This window comes from Chiroxiphia lanceolata, chromosome 5 (assembly GCF_009829145.1).
Source record: "Chiroxiphia lanceolata isolate bChiLan1 chromosome 5, bChiLan1.pri, whole genome shotgun sequence".
NCBI classification, from domain to species: domain Eukaryota; kingdom Metazoa; phylum Chordata; class Aves; order Passeriformes; family Pipridae; genus Chiroxiphia; species Chiroxiphia lanceolata.
The window spans coordinates 58,731,933-58,753,506 of NC_045641.1; the positions used below are offsets into that span (position 1 = coordinate 58,731,933).

The 21,574-nt window shown below is 39.6% G+C and overlaps 1 protein-coding gene across 7 annotated transcripts in view; it reads left to right on the forward strand.

The window, feature by feature from the left end:
• The window catches only part of DGKI (diacylglycerol kinase iota), a 206,833-nt gene that overhangs the window by 105,105 nt on the left and 80,154 nt on the right, over window positions 1-21,574 (forward strand). For all 7 annotated transcript variants that reach the window (XR_004357140.1, XR_004357143.1, XR_004357142.1 and 4 more), the window contains 10 exons: window positions 1,407-1,489; window positions 2,950-3,010; window positions 6,240-6,353; window positions 6,912-7,049; window positions 8,214-8,292; window positions 12,313-12,368; window positions 13,179-13,241; window positions 13,474-13,547; window positions 14,947-15,058; window positions 17,535-17,734. Coding sequence is in view for 1 of the 7 variants with exons in the window: in XM_032688288.1 (XP_032544179.1) it covers window positions 1,407-1,489; window positions 2,950-3,010; window positions 6,240-6,353; window positions 6,912-7,049; window positions 8,214-8,292; window positions 12,313-12,368; window positions 13,179-13,241; window positions 13,474-13,547; window positions 14,947-15,058; window positions 17,535-17,734 (980 nt within the window). In the remaining 6 variants the exon portion in view is untranslated. The remainder of the gene's footprint in view (window positions 1-1,406; window positions 1,490-2,949; window positions 3,011-6,239; window positions 6,354-6,911; window positions 7,050-8,213; window positions 8,293-12,312; window positions 12,369-13,178; window positions 13,242-13,473; window positions 13,548-14,946; window positions 15,059-17,534; window positions 17,735-21,574) is intronic.

The following is a 21,574-nucleotide window of genomic DNA, read 5'->3' on the forward strand; positions in this document are numbered from 1 at the left end:
TGGCATTTAAAAAATCATTAGTGGTCTTGTACTGTACCATAGAGAACCAAGTTTCAGTGACAGCAGACTTTTTCCTTAGGATTCTTGGAATGAATACTTACCCAAGTGAATGTTTTCCAGGTCAGTTCTGCTACTTTTTGAACATCAAAGAATCTGAGTGCCTTTCCATAAACAGGTCCTTCTATTAGAAAAGATTGATGTAAGATACAACAAGGGCCTATAGAGCATGGAGAATAGCATAGCCCCTGTTCACCTTCTCCTCTGTTAGAAGAATTAGAGAGGATATCAAATGAAACTGCTAAGGCTGATCCAAAACAAAGGAAAAAGCTGCTCCTTCTCACATTGCATAGTTCAGCTGCCATAGGATGTTGTGGATGCTGAAAGTTTACACAGGCTGAAGGAGAGATTTAGAAGAGAAAAACCTGGATTACTGAAGTCCTGTACCTCCCTCTGGCTCAAGAATTCTATGAACCACACACAGCTGAGACTGGAAGAATACCTATGGCAAACATCACATTTATTTGCTCTCTTCTTATACTTTTTCCTAAGTACTATGACTGCTATTCTTGATTCTCCACTTAAAGGAAGGTGTCAGGCAGAAGAACCATCCCTCAGAAGGGGAAGCTGTGGAATATTCCTGGTGGATATCCCGAGGCCATGTCTGAAAGGCATTCTTGAATTACTTTGGAATATAAGCTCACCCCACAGAGTTCTTAGCTCTCTGCTGATAGTAAGAGCTCCTGCTATTTTGTGTCTAGGCAGAACGTGGAGGAAGGAAACTGAGTGTCTGGAACATGAATCCAGGAGTTTGAGAAAACAGAAATCATACTTCTGGGTGAGGGGTTGGCTGCACTGCACTGAGTGAGAGAGCACTGGGGCAGCTGTAGCCCTTAGAGTCCTTGGGTCATGCTTCATTAAATAGTAGAGGGTTACAATTATGAGCGTTCATGGTGGTGATGGTGGAGGTCAGAGCATTGTCATTGTTTGGATGTTGGGCAGGACAGTATTAAATGTGATGGTGACTTTGCATACAGTCTTGTTCAACTTCTTGCTTTCATGGATGGTTGAGGGTGCTGTGGGATAAGAGAGGTTTCTTCTTGTTGCAGGTGATGAGAGGCAGGGGAACAGGTTGCTGTGGGAGATGTTCCTTTGGTCTGACCCCAAATACCTGTTCTTATGAACCAGTAGTGATCTGTGTTTTGAAATTAGTCTATATGCTTACATGTGAACCTTGTCCAGATTGGTGGGTTGTCTTTTCTTTGTTTGTTTGCTTTATAAAGCATAGGAAAAAAAAAAAAACCAAAACAACAGTTCAAATATAATGAATAATGCACACTAATAATTTCTAATAATCATTAAACGACTTCTAATTTCCCTTCTTTCGATTTTTTTCTCTCTCTTCTCAGGGTACCAAGGTTCTCCAAATGTTTATGTGGTATTTGAATCCACGCCAGGTCTTTGATCTCTCTCAGGAAGGGCCAAGAGATGCGTAAGTTTTCAAGCCTTCATCTCTGCCCAATCTGTTTCTTTTCTTTTCTGATGAGGAAAGCAAAAGAAGGTCTAGCTTGGCTAGATTACTAGACTGTATATGAGGTGTATGTATCTAGGTTTTGGTAGCAAAAGGGAGGACTGCAGTGGTGGCTTTTGTGAGAAGAGATCAGGAGCTGCCCCTGTGTCAGACAGAGCCAGGTCCAGATGGCTCCAAAACTGACTCACTGCTGATCCCAATGCCTGACCATTCCCTAGTGGATGAGAATTACAGTGGGGTGAGGCTGCCTCCAGATTGCCATACGTGAGAGCACTATGCAAGTGTCTCTGCTTGCTGAGTAACTGCCTCACTTTATCTGGACAGTTGAGCTGTGATCCTCTTCCATGGGAGAGAGGACTCGTCTTTAAAGGGATGATTCTTGCTGCCAAGGGTTAAGAAACCACACTTCTATGGTAATTGTAATGGGGATACTTGCTGTACTTAACAGTCTGTTCAGCCCTACTTTGGCAATTTAGGCAGCACAAAAAGCTAGTAATAATGTAAAATAAAATATTTACCTGTATAAGAACAGTCCAAGTATTGCCTATTCAAGACACCCAAGCTTTTTGTTACTCCTGCAGAAACATCTGCACTGCTGTTCTCTCAGATGCTTAGAGGCTTTAAGGAAGAGCTTTATCAGAGCTGTATTATGGGGCTAAAGGAGGATTAGGTCCTCTGGTCACTCAGCTCTCTACACACAATGTACCCAGTCCATTACAAGATATTTCGTTCTGCCATTCTTTGATGCACCTGAAGAAGCAGGACTTCAGTGGGTGCTTTTTTTGTCTCTCCTGTTGGTATCTTAGATCAGATATCCCGGAAAAGGCCTCTATTAGATGTTCTTGCCTTCTGTGGTGTTAAAATGTAGTTACCAGTTGAAGAAGCTGTCATATTCTACAAGCTTGAGAAACAGTAGCTCGTCAAATCATGATGAGGGATAGTAAATTTTGTTTAAGAACCTCAGTGTTTAAATTCATTTAGTTTACGGTAAGAGAAAAATGAAAGATTGACCTCTCTAGAGGGAATGTGAGAATCTGGCCTTCCAGATTTAGCATGGCAGCATGCTAAACTGATCAAACACTTGTCAGGAGGTGCTGCCTAACGAGGAAGGAAGGTCTCATTTCACATCCTAGTGGGTTTGCATCCTAGTGGTTTGTGTGAAGACATGAAGTGAGCCACAGGGCTCAGGTTAGGTTGGGGCCAATGTTGCCTGTGACTGCCAGGGCCGAAGCCTTGTCACTGCTGAGGCTTTTGGCAACAGATTTTTTTTTTTCTCACCTCCACTTACATTCCTCTTAGTAATGAATATTTTAAACTGCAGGAGGCGATGGTTACACTGTCACTCAGCAAAATGCATAAAAAGTGTCTGCATTATTGTTCTGATGTTTTTTTCCTTTTTTTCCCTTTCCCTCCCCGACCAGGCTGGAACTGTACAGAAAAGTGCCAAATCTGAGGATCCTGGCCTGTGGCGGGGATGGGACGGTAGGTGGCTGGTGCCTGGCAGCCCTGTGGTCTTCGGCCAAGTGATTAAATTCCTTGCAGTGATGGGTTCCCCACCTCGCAACACCTGCAGAGCCAGATAAGATACCTAATGCTTGTGAAGTCTAATATTGGTTTTTCAATTTTATGTGTGGCCTGGCCTGTGTAGATATGGGGCTTGATCCTAATGTCCAAAGTCCTTTTTCCTTTATGCATAAAGATTTGGTTCAGCTTAAAAAAGATAAAGTCTAATTTTGCCAGTCTCCTCTCGCTATTTACATAGATCTGAGGGTCTAGCAGGTTGAACCAGTGACTGGGAGCCACTCTGCTCCTTCCTGCTGTTGTCTCCATGATGTCTGAGTGCAGTAAAGTAGTGTCTTCTCTGTGCCTAAACAAAGTTAGTTTCCCCACTTTCTTTATGAAACCTCTGTGAGGAAGGATATTGCATTGGTCGTACAACTAGCTTGGCATCCAGCAGATCCATGTTCAGTATTTTTCTTTGCAACAGAATTTCTGTGTTCTTGGATAAGTGAATAGGTTCAAATCTTTAAAGGATTTGGGCACCTTCGGTTGGAGACAGATTCTGCAGTTTAGGGTCCGGATGCCATGAGTGGTAATGGAATTATTACAACTGCATTCTCTCTCCAGTAATTAGGAATGTTATAAATCCCAGTCTGTGCCACTGAGTGCTTAAATACAGTTGAAAAACTGCCCTTTAATCTCTAGTAGGCTCAGTTCCCCAAAATGCATTTGATAGTAATTTTAACCGTAAGTATGGTAAAGAAAATGCATTACCCCTTGCAAGATGCAGTGATTGGACAGAATAGATATATGTAGATGTTTAGGGCTTGGAGAGGTGGTTGGTTTATTTTGTAGTGAGCTGTACCCCCACTCTTAGCTCATCTCTGCTTGAATTTCTTGGGGAATTTTTTATTCGGCTTCTGTGGGTTCCTTTAAAACCCCATCAGTAGGGTTACTAATACCAGTGCTTCCCCTGGAAGTGTGAAGAAAAAAAAATTAGTGATAAGACTGCTGTCTTGCTGGTTCATGGGGAATTACTGAATTACTGAATTATGAACTTTTGTTAAGAAATGTGCAAGGCATTGCTTTAGCAGGAGACATAAGCTGCAAAAAAAGTTATTCAGTCAGTTGCTGGAATTCTTTCTCTTTTCCATCTGAGGAAACCAGGGGAAAAAACTATTTGTCATGAAGGTATTAAAATAGAAAAGAATGCAACTACATTGAGTTGGACCATCCTTTGTTTTCCCTCAGCTGAACAGTGCAAGCGAGAGGTGGCAGCACCTTCTCATTAGTATGAACAGCACTCCACTATTACTTTTGCTACCGCTCAGTTTGAAGCAAATTAATATCTAGTTATTCCCAAAGCCATTACATTTAGAAATGAAAAATCTGGCTCAAATGGACTTAATGAATATGCAATGAGACCAGATGTTACCTTGCATTATTGAGCTGAATCACAACTTATTGTAACTTTTCCATCATAACTGCTTGCTGTTACTTTCCAGGGCAGAGGTGGAAAGCTTCTCTTTCAAAGCAGTCAGGAGCTTTCTGTTTACAGGGAAACGATAGTCTGTGCCATCCTTGATTGTACAGCTAATGTACAAGGTTTAGAAGTGACCTCAAGTTTAATAGCAATGTTGTACTTATAAATTAGTAATTTGAAGTTTCTGTTTATCACTTAAAATCATTCACAGAAGTGCTAGATTGTAATGTTATCTGTAGCAGTGAGAGGCTGAAGTGCAGATGTGTGGATTAAGTCAGTGGTAATGACAAAAGACCCTTTAAGATTTCCTGGCCCCACTAGAGTTATTTGGACTGTTTTTTTCTGTCTCCTGTTAACAATGTTGAAGGATAGATATTTTCAAAGATAGGGGATTATTTACCTTTGAAAATCCCTCTAAAAGACCTACATATTTTTGGTGACATCCAAAGTCATGAGAGCTGTAAGTGCCTGAGATAACTGTTGTCAGACAATGAATTTGAATAGGGGATCACATCCCAGATGAATGCTTTAATAATTGGACAGTTGGTTATGATAAATAGTTGTCTGATAAATACCATTTGTGCAAAAATAAATTTATCTGTTAAGAGACCTGGAGAAAGAAATACCCCGGAATACTGAATAGCATGGTGGTTGCTATATTTATCAGACCACCCTCTCTGCTGATCTTCAGATTCCAGGTATTGTTCCCAGTACCCATGTTATGATGAGTGCCTTTTGTGAAGCTCCAGTGTAATCCCAGTTTGGGTTAAGAATCTGTTTCAAACCACAATAATATTAGTTGGGGGAAGAAAAATTTTGTCCAACTGCAGTCAGGATTTCTGTTTTCTGTCTTATTTAAAAGCTCACATTTCCAGTAAAAACTGCATTTTTGGAAACTGAGAGAGAAAAAAAAAATCTTCTGTTTATTTTTTACTAATGCTTTATTTAAAAATGCAACCCAGGTTCTTCATGAATTATTATTAATTTTTTTTTTTTTAAAGTGGAAGAAGTTTAAAGTGAGAAGTAGTTTAATAAAGAGTTCTTTGGTTTTCTGTCAAGAATATCAGTCGTAAAATGGTAACATCTTTAGTAACAATTCTTTCTCCCCCTTGGAAATTACCATTTAATGAAAACAGAATAGTTTACAGTTATTTGTTCCTTTGGATAGATTCCTAGTTGAAAGTTTTATGTAGTCCAGAATAATGACCAGAGAGAGAAATAGCTGTGTAAAATAACTAATAGCTTAGAATACAAAAGAGATTGATTCATTGTTCCAAATCCAAGGCCTTTAACCCTGAGCATTAAACTCTGTCTTTTATTCCAGTCTTTTAGTCTTTCATTTGATATATATGTGTATATATCTATATATTATATAGATACAGATATAATGCTTTGTACTGAGTAAAATAATTCAGCACTAAGGTCTCTTGTCTGAGAAATGGGAGACTTGGGGCCAAGTTAATGCTTGACATGACAAGTTCTCAGACACCATGCAGTTTTAATGCGTCTCTCACATTTTCTTTCATAACTGTTGTCAAAGGTTTAGTTTCTTTTGGCATAATGGTAGTTTTAAAGACGTTATCTTGAATTGTCACTTATTCTTCTTCGTTCACTTTTGCATTTCTTTTGCATGGTCTTTGCTGTGAATAGGAATATGATATGATCAAAATATGCCTTTTTCCTTTTAATCTTTCTGACTAACAGTTCTCTGCATTTCCCTTTTTATAGGTGGGCTGGATCCTCTCCATCCTCGATGAGCTGCAACTCAGCCCCCCGCCTCCGGTGGCTGTTCTTCCGCTTGGCACTGGGAATGACCTTGCCCGCACCCTCAACTGGGGTGGGGTAAGGACTGACTGGGGCACCCTTGTGTGGGGCTTCTCAACTTGCTGCTTGGATTTAGTCGTGTGTGGTGGACCTTCCTTTGGGCTAAAATAGCAGGCAGGGCTGTGTCCAAGGTCTGCTTCACTTTAGGCATAATGGTTTGATGCAATTTCCAGTCTGGGATTTTGAATTACTATTGATGTAGTTGTAATAAAAGTGTATTTACATATATCTAGTATTTCAGGCCAAGTAATGAGGATGATATGTAGGCTTCTAATTTAAGCATAGTTTAAACTTCATTTCCCTTTGTTTATCCTTGACTACAGCACTGGAGTTATTCTAGGCAACACAAATACACTTTGAGTGCCTCTCCTTATGGCTTTATTTTGCCTGCCCTACATTTGTGCACCTCAGTAATAGCTTGTTATTGATGCATCAAAATTTATCAAGGGTCTTAGGAACCTTTGATCTGGTGTTTTAGGCCTGTGTGAAAGGAGGGAGGTCTGCCGGGTAACTGGTGAGTGACTTGATTTGTTTTCGCCATCCGTGGCTGATACTCTGGTCACATTCTGCTGTCAGGGTTACACAGATGAGCCAGTGTCCAAGATCCTCTGCCATGTAGAAGACGGGACCATTGTCCAGCTGGACCGCTGGAATCTGCATGTTGAGCGCAACCCTGATTTGCCCCAGGATGAGCTGGAGGATGGGGCACGTAAGGTTAGAGCCTACTTTTTCCCACGGAAACTATAGGATGCTTATGAATGCCTTTGGGTTACACCATAAGCTGCATGGGTGGGGAGTCATAAACATTTTTAATTTTCTATTTGCATCTCTCTTTTTGTTCTTTTCATGTGTCAGTGATTCCAAAGTTGTGTGAAATATAATGCGTTTATTTGTTGTTTGTAACTCCCAGGCATTGAACATTTATGTCAAGGACTAAATCCTGGAAAAAAAGATCCCTAGCATTTTATCAGAAAGGTCATTGTTGTTTTTCTCTAGTTGCAGGAGAAGCAACCCTGTGACTACCATCCATTTCCAAATTAGACAAAACTAAAAACAGGATGTAAAATTTTCTTCCTTAGGATTTTGCTAATGGATACCAGCTGTTTGCTACTTTACAGCAAGGTGTAGTGTATTTTTGTATTTAACTTCTTTGTGTGTGGGTCTCCATATAATCTCCATTAGTGTATCTTGATAATTGAAGAGTGGGAAAATCTTTTGTGAGGGAATCATATAGTAATATGCCATTTGGACTGGAGATGTTGAAAGTGCTACAAGTATAAAAAACCCCCCTGATTCTGTGAACCATTTTCCTCTTCTCAGTTACAATTTCCAGCTTATCTGTTGGATGGTACTGTTGCCTTTGTACAGCCCTGCTGGGCCTGTGTAACAATGAAGAGACCAGATGTGTGCTTCCCTGCCTCATGCACCCTCAATAGAATCGGGGCTTCTTCTCTGGGACTTGCATTGGTCCTGGTTATATGTGAAGTGAGAAGAACACAGCTTGCATTTCATTTGCCATGCTGAGCTTGAGGAACCAGCAATTATGAAAATCTTTGTATTGGTGACATATTAAGTAGTGCAGCCTTATGGGAAATCTCAGTGACAAAACATAAAGAACCCTTTGATGTGTTTACAAGGATACATATATGGTTATAAAGTACTGTAGATGTGTTTGTGTTCTTTGGGTTCTTGTGTCTGATCCTCTTCCACAAGCCATTACTAACCTTCAGAGCAACCTTCTGCTTACATTTTCCTGATATGTCCTACTTTCTTCTGAGGTTTTCCTGACATGCCAGCTTTAAAGTAGTTAATCCCTGGTGTGTTGAGAAATGTTTAATTCATGTTATTTTTACATCTCTTTTTATTATCTAATTACAGCTTCCCCTCAATGTCTTCAATAATTACTTCAGCCTTGGATTTGATGCACATGTTACACTGGAGTTCCATGAATCTAGAGGTAATAGGGACTTTTTATTTCCTTAGCCTTGTGGATGGACAGTTAATTCATGAATTAGAAATGGAGTTGGATTTGACATCCTGTTCTTATAATTCAGAAGGAAGGCTGGAACAGAAAAACACAAGATACAATCACTTTCTTTCTTGTATGTATCATGAGTTTCCAAGGGACTTTATAATTAAAAAACTGAAAAAGTACAAGGAAGACTGTCATTTACTGGAGAAAAAGGACTAAGAGGGAAGATTTTTGAGGTTTTAGATCTTGTAAAGGAGGTAAGTACAGACATAAAGGAAGTTAGTGATGATGCAGAAGTGTCAGAATAAGAGAAAGAAAAATAAGTCAGTTGCAAGTGTGGAGGTGGAGGGAGGAGAGGAGCTGCAAGACTGGAAGTAGCAGGAGGATAATTGTGTTCTCAAGCTAGAGGGCTGTTATCTATGGATGAGTACAGCACATTGACACTGGACTTGGTACAGACCCAGAGTGTCTCTATGCAAGTTAAAGGGTTTTAATGTCCACAGAACTGTCAGGAATTGAGCAGTTGTAGCATCTTGTCTGTCCCTGTGCCAGTGGCAGTTTTACCACCCCATACAGGTTGAAATGTGGCTTAATTGGCTGGGTTCTGGACTGATGTGAACTGCTGTATTTATATGGTTTAGGCAGGAGCGCTTGTAGAAACAAATCTGGTTCAATTCTCTATGTTCAGCTTTTGGTCATTCCAGCTTCATACGCAGGTATTTTTTTCTGAAACACAACCTCCCTTGTCTTCACTGTCATACTATCAGTGTGTCATTTCAAGATGAAAAGACAGCACTCTAATGCCAGGCTAAATAAAGAGCAGGATACATGATGGAATGAGCTAATGCATATTTTATAATGTTTAAGACTGCTTCAAGCTTTAGGAATAATAATGAGGGGGCCACAAAAGGGCACAGGAATGAAATGATGACAGCTGTATGCATTTTTTTTATGACTGCATATCACTATGCATTGCTAATGTGACTGTGAATATACAGTATAGATTAAGTGCATGTCTACTTTCTCATTTAATGGAGGCATTATTTAATAATGAAGTTATGGAGCCCTATAAAGAATGAATGTTATTCCAGACATGCCAGTGTTTTAAAAATTTACATGAGTGAAAAAATACTTGGCAGAGCAAGCTGCATGTATGTGTGGCCAGGAGAGCTTTTTGTAGCACAAGTCTTTACTGTTGGTGGCTACTTTATCTTCTCAAATGCTAAAATATGCAAAGTGAATCCTATGTATTTTTAGGAGAGGGAAGCTTATAGCCTTGGAGATGTTGCTGGTGTGTGGGTTGTATTGTTTTTCATATGGAATTGGGCTGGCTCTGCCTGGAGGAGAGAAGGTTCCCTGGAAACTTTATTGCAGCCTTTCAATACCTAAGGGAGCTTATAAGAAAGACGGAGCCAGATTTTTACCAGGGCCTGTTGCAATAAGACAAGGGGTAATGGTTTTAAACAAAAAAGAGAGTAAATTTAGACTAGATATAAGGAAGAAGTTTTTAACAATGATAGTGATAAAACACTGGCACAGGTTGCCCAGAGAGGTGATGAATGCCCCATTCCTGGAAACACTCAATGCCAGGTTGGATTGAAAAGGCTCCAAGCAACTTGATCCAGTTGAAGATGTCCCTGTTCATTGCAGGGTAGTTGGACTAGATGTCCTTCAAAGTTCACTTCCAACCCGAAGTATTCTATGGTTCTGTGAAATAAGCAGCGCAAAGCAAATTCCAATCTCTTTTACAAATGATGACAGCCCAGAGAAATTCTTAGCAACAGTAGCAAAGTGTAAAGCACTTTCACAGCTGTAGCACTTGGGCTATTGAGTTAAGTGGCTGTGTGTAGTTGCTTAGGTGGAGCTGTTGTAATCACATATACTATTAAAACAAACGAATATCATGCCTGCAAACCAAAATAAGATAAATTGATACGAACTCTCAGCCTAGCAGGGCACTTTATGCAACAGAGGTTGGTCAGCTGTTATATTTAGCGTAAGTAGTGATTGCAGTGTCTCAGAGGAACTTGTACGTGAATGTGGCCTTTTCCATGGCAACCTCTATACTTTTCTTGTGACTAATCAGATTGAGACTTGAGGGTTGGATCCAAACCTCATATACTTAGCTCTGCATCTTCAGGAAGTGTTCTGGTTAGCGATTCCATTGCCATCCTTATGCTTTGGTAGAGCACGGAAGATGCAATTTACTTTATCCCTACTGACATGCGTTTGATCCCTTGGCTCTGAAGGACTGTTCATTTGCAGGAAGCCCCCCACACACTGCACACACACAGAGTCTAACACATTCCATTCTCTACTCTCATGATAGTTTGAGAATGGCGAGGATGTAGTGAGCCTTGGATCTGCAGTCCGTTACTTACTTCTACAATCAAAGTTGCACTCTAATCAACTTTAGGCTCTATTCTATATCACAGAAAGAGTCCTTCCTCCCTACCCATGCTCATCTGTGATGTCAGAAGTAGGAGCAGTACGTTGAGGGCCTGCTGAGTCCCTGTCCTCAGAAAAAACTCCTTTTCCATTCTAAACTAGGACTTTGGTTATGGTGAGCATTTGTCGTAAGATCCATGTAAGATCCAGTGCTCTGGTGGCTGCTGTCTGGAGCCATCAGGGATAGTCACATCTAAGAACGTGCAGAACAGGCACTAAGCCTTTAGAAATCTGCTGCTTGGCACGGGGTGTTGAGACCTTCTGCAAAGAGCTGTGAGCTCAGTAAGTGCGATGAGATTTACTTATGCAGTTAAATTAATTGTTTGAAGTAGAAAGGCCCCTGACTGAGTTTGACTCACCTGTGACACAAAAGAAGGATGATACAGTAACTGAGCAAGCAGTCAAATCAGAAACTTCAAGCAGCTCATTCTTACAAAATGGAGCCTTATATTGTGACATGTAGTGACTTCAAAGAGAACTAGAAGTATTGTTTTAAGTGGTCATTTGAGAAGTAATTTGAATGTGTTCACACCAGTGTGATGCTTTAGCCAGAAGGACAGTCTTGGTAGTTGGATGTTTTCACTGGAGAATCACTGAGCAAGGGTGGACAGTTGGTGCTAACACTGAATACAGTGCCAGAAGGTCTGCTTCTGAAATCTCTTGATGCCACAGACTAGGAAAGCAGTTCCCAAGGTGAATGACCTGTATTCTGGGAAACGTGCCTTATAATGGGAGATTAAAGGAACTCCATTTAGCTTATTTAAAAGAAGGTTAAGAAGCGATTTAATCACTGCCTGTGAGTATTTACTCAAGGAGAAGATATCTGATAGTTGAAGACTCTTAAATCTGACAGAGAAGTATAATAAGATTTAGCAGTTGGCAGTTGAAGAATGGAAATTTCAAGAGAGGAATCCCCCACATTTACTTTAACAGTGAAAGTAATTAACCATTAGATGTGCATTACTACTAGACTTAAAATTCTCCATCATGTGGAATCTGATAAAAATGAAATGGTTTTCTGAACAGGTTTTAGAGTAACCACTATTTTTTTTAACTTGCTGCAGGAATATTTGGGTAGAAATGTCTGTTCCTCAGTAGCTCTTTAACATATCAGAATTTATCTGTTTCATCTTGTAATTAACTAATGCTTTACTCCTGCTTAAAAATATGGGTTAGTGTTTCATAGATTTCTAATAATTCTTGGAAATTTTTTCTGCACTGGTGGAAACAGAAGTCTCAAATCGTACTGAGGGATCATAAGATGAGTAGTCTGAGAGGTGTTAAATTAACTGAATTCTTGTTACCTCTTTGCTTTTGTTTCCTTCTATTTTCACTCTCTGCAGGAAAGGGAAAGAATTCGATATCAGTGTTTGAAATCTGATCGCAGATAAAGGCACAGATGGGGGACAGTCACACAGGAAAAATGTATTTATGTTAATAGCTTCACTGAGTGATATGTGCTAAAAGCACTATAATGCTGGCAGGGAATGTGAAGGTATAATGAAGTCTGCTTGTTTTATTAGGATGTTCATATTTTTCTTTTTTATCCATTCACAGAAGCAAATCCAGAGAAATTCAACAGCCGATTTAGAAATAAAATGTTTTATGCAGGGGTGAGTTATGATTTGTCTTACAGAACGATGCTAACTTAGTTGCTTGAATGTTCGTTTAAGTATTTTCCCCCCCACTGTCTCACATTAGGAGCTCAGGCCAGTTCATTTTGCCCCTTGCAATTTCAAGTGCACACACACAGGTGTCTGTTGGAAAGTGCCTGAAATACAGGTGTTATACAGAGCTGAGCAGGTGAGAGAAATGCCACTCCTTTGGACACAGTACTGGTCATATCTTGGTCCCCCTGCTTCTGGCTCATAAGCTTCTCAAGAATTTGCTCCTCTTCTTTCAGGGTTTGGGAAGCACATGGATAGTGACTTTCCTAGAGGAATTCCCAAAGTTTTGACCTGTATCTTTGTAACTTTGAGGAACAGTCTTGGATGTAGGGTCATGGGGAGTAGAGAGCACAGATCAGGTATCTGGAGTGATTAATTTTCATGTGTGAATATGCAAATAGAATTAACCGATTCTGCATTCAGGAGGTACATGGACAACACTTTATTCTAAAGTAATTAAGAGAGAAACACTAGTTTGATAATGTATGACATATAATGTATTTCTGGATGATGACTCCCACAGTACCCATGTGCCTTAAACATGGAAACAAGCAAGAATTTGCACTTAAATCCTTGAATGCCCAAGGACTTTTTTCAGTTAACCTCTGAAAGGGAGAAGTGCCATAAATAAAAAAAGAAAATAATCACATCTTCTATGAGAATAAGTTTGACAAAAGAATGGCATTTTGGTAATGTGCTGGGATAAGAAAAGAGAGGAACTGCTGCTGACAATTGCTGCACTTATTTCTGTTGCAGGCAGCCTTTACAGACTTTCTGCAAAGAAGCTCAAGAGATTTATCAAAGCATGTTAAAGTTGTGGTAAGTATAGGAAATCATAGTGTCATAGTATTGTGGGAAGGGGGTGGGTGTGGGAGGTTGGAGAGAGAGTGAGGTGAGAGTTTAATGGCTCTGTTACTTTTCAGTTTTGAGCATGACATTTGCAACACATTCCAAGGAAAGTCTTGGGAAAGTTGTTACAAAGCAGCAACACTTCTCTTGTCTGTGGCTCCATTCAGCAATTTCTCTGTGCTCTGTCACTTTGGCTTTGTAGTGTGATGGTACAGACCTGACTCCAAAGATCCAGGAGCTGAAGTTCCAGTGTATAGTGTTTTTAAACATACCCAGGTAAGCTCAAGACAAATGTTTGAAGTTATAAAACAAAAATAATAATAATTTTTAAAAGAGATCTACCAGTTGTCCTAGACTGGGTGAATGTGCTGGAAGCATATTGCCACTGGACTACCTTGTTGAGAGTTAGGTGCTTATAATACTGTTAATTAGCAATACAGAATGGCATCAGAGTGCAGCGAAACCATCCTTCAAAAAGTTGAATATTCTGATGCGGTAGAAATGCTTAAGAGACTCACTTTCAAAAGTTGTGCACCTAACCTGCAAACAAGATAGTAAGGAAAGACACGAATGTCTAGTCTTTTGCTTAATTAGAATCAAAGTGTGAAAGGAAGGAGGGAGGAGAGGGCAGAAATGGAGGGAAGGATCAATATTTTTCCTGTAGAAGAACACCAAACTGCTGAGAGAAGTGCTGGCTTTTAACATGTTAAAAAGTGTCAACTAATAAAAATATGGCTGTATTCTTAAAAGTTGTCAATCTCCTGCTTTCTAGAACAGTAGTCTCTAAACTTATTTTGATTGTGCAACCCTATCAGTAAAAATCTTTTGATAACCATCCCAATATGTAAATATGTGTATTTATTTCTAAATTATATACATGTGCCACTATACTAATATTACACACAATATTAAGCAAACAGAAATAATAAATTAAGAAAGGATATCATAAAAATGAAACAAACTTACTTTAATATTTGTTTTCTTATTTATTAAAAGTAAAAGCAATTCTTTTCTTCACATACACTAATTTCTTGTCAGCTGTGGATTTTTCTTGCATACACCCTGTGGTGTGTGCACCCCACTGCTTTAGACAAGCTACCACTTTGCTCCACATGCAGTCCCAAGCACTCGATCTTTTGAGTCCTGCACTGCCTTCATTGCAAGCTTCTACTTGGTGTCACCTCTCCAAAGTTCCCCCTTCTGTCACTCTCAGATCACTTCTACATCCATTCTTTAATGGTAGAAAAGGCAGATATCACAGCTGTATCTGTCCTGCTTCTTATTCTCCCTGCTACCTCTAGCTATGCAATGTTTGGCATTCCTTGTGCTGTTAGAACTGCTGAGCTAGCAGGGAGAGAGGAAATGGAGCTCCAAGGTTGGAGTTGCTGCTGCAGCCCCATGCCTGCCTAGCATAGGGGCAAAACAGCTTTATGTCTCAACAGGTCACCTGCAGGAATCAAAGCAAATAGGGAGAACAAAGTACTGCTGCTCTGTTACCTGTTTCCTGGTGTTTCCCCCTTTTCCTCTCACAGAGGAACCCGATAAAGATTATGGTGGATACATCTGTGGGTGTTGTATCAGCTTGGAAAGAAGCAGAACAGGCTAATAGGCTACTAGTCAGGACCCCCAGGGCCAACTGCTTTCTCCAACTTGCTTTCCAAACTTCTTTCCGTAGGTATTGTGCTGGCACAATGCCCTGGGGAAACCCTGGAGATCACAGAGACTTTGAGCCCCAGCGCCACGACGATGGCTACATTGAGGTCATTGGGTTCACCATGGCCTCTCTGGTGAGTGCATTGCAGGTGCTCCCCTGCCTGCAGGAGCTGCCAGACTCGGTGAACTCTGTGGGCAGCACAACAGAGCACAGAGCTGTCCTTGTTACCGAAGACAAGCGTGTTTCCATGTAGTCAGCTAAGGCCAAAGCCTGCGCTGCTGTTAAACGACGGAGTCAAGCTGTAGTTTTCTAATAAAAGAGATGTTATTTAATAATAAAAGTGTATTCTTTGCAAAATAGGGCTAATTTGCATGTGCAACGCTCCCAACCTAAATGGCAAGATTATTACAGTAACAACACTACAATAAGAGCAGCATGCAGACATGGTTTTACTGTGGGAACGTTCTGTGATGAAATAAATACTACTTTTTACTTTTAACTTTTGTATATTTCAATATATGGCATAAAAATCCTTTTTTTTTAAATAACTGGCTGTTGAAAAGAAATATGAACTGTTATATAAAATTATATGCCCATACAGTTTCCAAATGCCTACTAAAAGTCCTGTGAAACTTCACTAATAGCTGTGGAAAACTTATTAATATTTCTGGCATGAATGTTATCTCTCCTTTTTATTCGCTGGGGAAGGGAAATTCAGCCAACAATTTAAATTTGTCAATGCACTTTCTGTCAATGCTGTCTTTAAAGTGAACTAAAACAATTACCACAAAAGCAATCTCACTGTCCAATACCCTGATGCCCTGCTTATCACAGTGGTCAAAAACAGTGATACAGTGACATAATCTCTTCAGAAGCTGATTAAATGCAGTCAGAGAGTTGGTAAACCCTGTGCTAGCACTAATCTACCCAGGGTACTGCATCTTGAAACTTGATGTGGCCAGCAGAAGACCCATATCTGGGCTTCCTGGCAGGCTTTTATAAATCACACTTAAGTCCATAACTTCAGGCCTTTGTTGCTGCTATGTCTTGTGTGAATGAGGTTAAAACTAGGTTTTCACTAAACTCACACACTTTTTGTGTGATCTGCCCCCAGTGCATATCACTTTCAGTGAATACCCATGACAATAGTGTTTGCTTCCTCAGAGAGAAATCCTGGCAAATCTAATATTCAAAGTAAACAAAAGTAAAAGGCAGTCTTGATCAACAGTCATTTCTCTAAAAGTCTGTCTGGGTTAAGGATTCTTTTTTGGCCTTTGTTTTTTTGATGGATCAAGTGGATTAGGGAAATAACCTAGTGTAAGACAAATTTTGTTTGTTAGCCTAATAGATATTGTGGAGTAAACCTGAAGAATTTAGGGCATGTTTTTGAAAATTCTATTTAGCATATACCAACTGGCAATTTTCAGCTGGAAGTGTTTTTGGGTTTGCCATTAATGTGACTCTAGCCAGTCAAAGTGGCTAGAGTGATCTCAGAAGCTACCAGTAATTTCAGCTGGGGCTTAATTTGAGAAGTGGGGCCCTTTGAGCTGCTGTTTCTCTTTAAAGGAAGCCTAGGGTCTACAGTTTTACTTTGGTTGTGATGCTGAGGAACCTCTGTAATCCTAGACTGTGTTGATATAATCCTGGCTTGCTCTGTATATCTCTCAGATGTGCTTGCTCATACCTAAGAAGGTCTGTGAAAACAAGGGAGAGAATTGCTTTATAAGAACTATTATTATATTATTGATCATAATTTCAGTTGATCCATAATATTAAGTGCACAGTGCAGAGTTAGGGGCTTGACTTGTGTTTAGGCTGTTCTCTGTTAGTACTGCATTAATATAAGATTTTTTTTCTGCATCTTTACCACATGAGATACATGAGAATTCTCATGATACATGAGAATTAATAGTCACGTAGTAGTCATACCATTAAAAAATACATTTCTGCCCAAATATATCTTCCCAGAACTTGAAGGATCTGCTCATTGTCTTCCTTGCCTAATTTCTTTGAAATGAATTCTTAAACATGGTATTTAATTGTTTTTAAAAAGGTCCTTCTACTTACTCTTTTCAGTCTGTCTAATGTTGAGGTTGACTTGCTGTGTAAGCTTTCATAATAAGGATTTTAAATTGCTCTAATTCATATTAAGGACTATTCTGTTCAGGAAGGGAAAATAACTTTTCTATGTGGCAAGTGTATCTAATTAGGGTTGTTCTTTTAAAAAGCAAATAATTATTAGCATTACTGTTAGTGTAAAAACAAACCAACCAAAACAAATTGAAACCTTTAAGAATGAAAGAATGAACACAAGTATTCATTTGTGCATGCACGTGTGTGCACATATAGGTGATGAGACAGGCACTGCATGTGTTTAGATATCTGCTTGTTGCCCACCATTTTCCTTTATGAAATTTCAAATACTGCTTTGCAATTTTTGGGTGAATCATTGTGCTCTTTTAGCATGGAGTGCTGCATAATGGATGCTACCATCAAAACTGCATTTTGGATTTGTTAACTACCTGCACTATCTGTTATGAGGTGTCTTTTCTCTCTCTTTCCTTCTTGGTTTTTATTTGGTTTTTGTTTGTTTGTTTATTTTCTTCCAGGCTGCTCTCCAGGTGGGTGGTCATGGAGAGAGGTTGCACCAGTGCCGTGAGGTGACACTTTTGACATACAAGTCTATCCCCATGCAAGTGGATGGAGAACCATGTCGATTGGCCCCCTCACTCATTCGGATCTCCTTAAGGAACCAAGCCAACATGGTGCAGAAGAGCAAGAGGAGAACGTCTATGCCTTTGCTGAATGAGTGAGTTGGATAAATGCATGTCCTAATGGCAGGAGCTCGTTTGGGGCAGCATATTTGGTGATGGATTTTGCATGTACTGGACTTGCAGAGCATTTGAAAAATAAATTAAAAAAAAAATCACATCTTCTGAACTTCCTTTTCGCTGTATTGTAAACACTTACCTGACTTTCTTTTACTCTCTATCTTCTGGGTTACCCTCTGTCTTGCTTTTAGACTGGTGCTGTGCCTTTCTGTTATTTATTTAGAGAGGTTTGTGCAGGCTCAGCGTTGTGCCTCTTGGCTTCTGACAGTTCTGCATATGTATGCCATTGCTCTTGAAGTTATTTTGATTTATTTTCTCAACTTTATTGATCTGCTTTTTAAGCTTCATTGTAGACCCTGTAAGAAATTACCACAATCAAGAATTACTCAGGATATTTTGCAGTCTCTGTTGTGGGACCATACTGCCTGGCACTGTTTATGGAGAAAGACCTGAAGGTCCAAGAAGGACTGTTTGTACTTTGTAGGAACCCTTCTTCACTATAGAAACCCAAATGAGAAATGAGCATTGTAAAGATAAATAGAGAAAGGCTAAGAAAACTGGAAATGAGGGATATGTGAAGAGGAAAGCACAGAACTAACATTCTTTTAGTGATTAAAATTTATTCATAAGCACTGCAGACAAATTTTTAATAAAAGAAACCTAAATATTCAAATTTTGACCTGTGAAAATGACCATCCAATAAAATAATTTAGATTATTTTGTAGAGGTTATTATTGTACTTCTTGTGTAGGTCTTTACTGCTGCTATAATGAGTGACATTGTAAGTGCCTTTGCTGTTTTTCATCAATTATACGAAAGGTGAAGCAAAGCAGTCTGACCTGTATACAAAGAAACTGAGCTAAAGGCCTAAAGTTATCAAGGATCCACATTTAATTTAGACAGCTGTGCAGTGAGGCCTTAATTTTTCTGAGGAGGTGGATGTGGAATTTTGCTGTTACAGTTGTAGTGGTGAGGCAAGTTTTATGGAGAGGTGTAATACTTTTTGCTAAACTAACTCATATAACTTGAAAAAAAAGACAAGGTCTGAGGCACACCTTTTCTCTTCAGGTATCTTAAAAGTAGCCTCTCTCTTTCAGTTGTATATCTAGTGGAAGATGCTCCTTTACTTCAAACTTTGACTCCTGTCCTGTAGAGTTTTTTGTCATCCCCTGATTGTCAATCTGTTCATGTAATCAAAGGCTCCCTGGTTACCTTCAACATGCTCCTATTCAATTTAGCACTCTGCTCCCTTACTGAGACTAATGCTTTAAGTTTCAGTAGAAGCCCATCTCTCTGACATGCAACTTCTGTTTGCTTGCAAAATACGTGAGGTATACTCATCTTTCTTAAGCAGTGAAGAACAGCAGAATCTTGCCTGTGGGCAGCAGTGCCCAATTTCACCCAACCACCCCTCTTTGATCATTTGTGAAAGGTAGAATTGAGCAGAGGGCAGTCCTGGGGCATCTTTTTCTGCACTGAGGGAGACTAATGCAAATGTAAAAAGAAAATTCTTGGTCTTTTGATCTGATAATTAGCACAGTTAGGTTTGGACTTTGAGACCTGAATTTCAACTACAGTCAGGAAATACAGATTTGTGGTATATGCCAGTTGTCAAAGGGATATTCTTTGTGGTTTAGCTTGATTTAAATGTACTGCTGTACAGTAAATGGCTGTCAGAGTCCTTTAATTTGGCTGAGGTATTTTTCTGCAGGCCTGTGTTTTGGGAAAATACACATGATTTGTCAGGAACTCTAGTCTCAGATTCACATATCAGAAATGGTGTGTGTATATATTTACCTATATATCTGTATGTTTGTGTATGTATTTTGCTCTCAAGTGTTGAAGGGGAAGGAGAGAGGAGTTGAATCTCCTGGCATGATAAAAAGTGAATAGAATGCTAAAGGTTAAAGTCTAGGAAGCATATTAGTGTTGTAAGAAGTTCATACAATATGATGCTGATTTGCAGTATTGCTCAAGAGGGAAAATTTTCAATTAAATATGTTTATCTACTTTTCTTAACTTGATATCTGGGATACTTCTCCTTGTTCCATTGAAATCTCCCAGAAAGACTTATATTTGATTGAACATGATAGACTGTTCTTTTATGACTATCATTTGAATGTTAGGTGTCTGAGATAAGTAAGTGGGTCTAGAGCTATTCCTAATTATTAGACAGCTGTTCTTGAGCTCCTTACCAGGAAAGCAATTAGAAAATTATTTTGAGTCGCAGTAATGCGGAGTTACTATTATTGCCAGCTTTGATATTATTGATAGTTAAGAAGAGCAGTGGGAATGCTCTTTGGAGTTTTAGCTAGTCTAATGTCATAAGTAGAGAAAGACTTAATTTGAAGAAGTCTTACACTTTTTTTTTTTTTTTTTATCCTATTCTCTTTTGTTCTGGAGGTTTGGAGTTTTTTCTTAAAAACTTGGAGTTTCCCTAAAAATCTTTCTGGCTAAGTTCTCATTCCTGTTCTCCACTGTTAATCATGGTAGCATGTGAAAGAGACAAGATGTAGCTTGGTTTTCTGTGATCAAGCCAAGGCTGTGATTGGTACTTGTGAGCTATACCAAAAATTGTAGGGAATAAGAAGAGAAACTGTGGTTCAATTTTTCCAGAAATAATTTTCTGAATGAATACTTTCTGAATCTCAAAGCATCGTATTTTGTTTTCACTGACTTTTAGTTTAGGTTGAGGAAGAATATCCTGCATAATGGAAGAGAAAGGAGAGGGAAGAGCTTATAGATAAAACATGTTCCATACATATGAGAGAAAGAAAGGGACCATTTGAGTGTAAACACTAAAGGAGAGTTAATATTGAGAGTCACTATATGTAAAATGCATGTTTACCTAAGGTATGTAAAAGAAGAATGGAAAAAATTTATCCTTGTGGATACAAAATCTTCAGTAAGGGTATTTCTTTATCTTAAACCATAACTGAAGATGGTCAACTTTTGGAGGCAATTCCATCCATTCAGATCTTGGCTTTGATGTTTGTTTGCATTCCTGGACCTGCTTCCAAAGGCTGTTGCCTTGAAATTTTTCAATGCCTGTGGAAGAAATTCTGGGGCCCTTCATCTTTCTTGTGTAGTCATGTGCCTAGCTTGTCATTGGTCCTCCTCACTCGTGTCTTTGGAAGGCTCCCGTGTGCCACGTAGCAGTGATTTTCTCCATTTGCATGTCTTCTGTTGCTCTTGGCTTTCTGGTGTGAACTCAGAGCTCTGCATGTCTCTTCATTCGACTTTTATGTGACACATTCCTTTTGTTTCTGTTTAAATGTTGTATGTCTTTCTCTTTCTTTCTTCTGTTCGACTCCTTCTCTCTCTCTCTCTCTCCTCTCTGTCTCTCTCTCTCTCTCTCTCTCTCTCTCCTCTCGCCTCTCTCTCTCCTCTCTCTCTCTCTCTCCGTCTCTTCCCTGCCTTTTTTCTTGTCTGTCCACACTGTGCTGTTTTTCTCCTGGCCACTCATTTCCTGCTGCCTTATAGTATCCATAAAGTGCAGTCTGCTGACCTGAGGAGAGTCCTCGGCTCCCCCTGATTCCTTCACTGTGTGAGTATCCGGCTTTTTTCTATTTAAAGTTCCATAGTTTTTTGTTGTCACCCTGGTCATTCAGCCAGGAGATGGGGCACTAAATCCAGTGACAATGGGAAGAGTGAGCTCAGGTGACAGCATGACAGGCACAGGATCTTGCCAGCAAGGGCACAGTTCCACAGTACCCAAGTAAGGTGAACAGGACGTGTCTGATGATGGTGACCAGGTTCAGCCATTAGTCCAACTCACCAGAAATCCATTGCAACAGGCAGGTCTGAAGTTTAAGTGC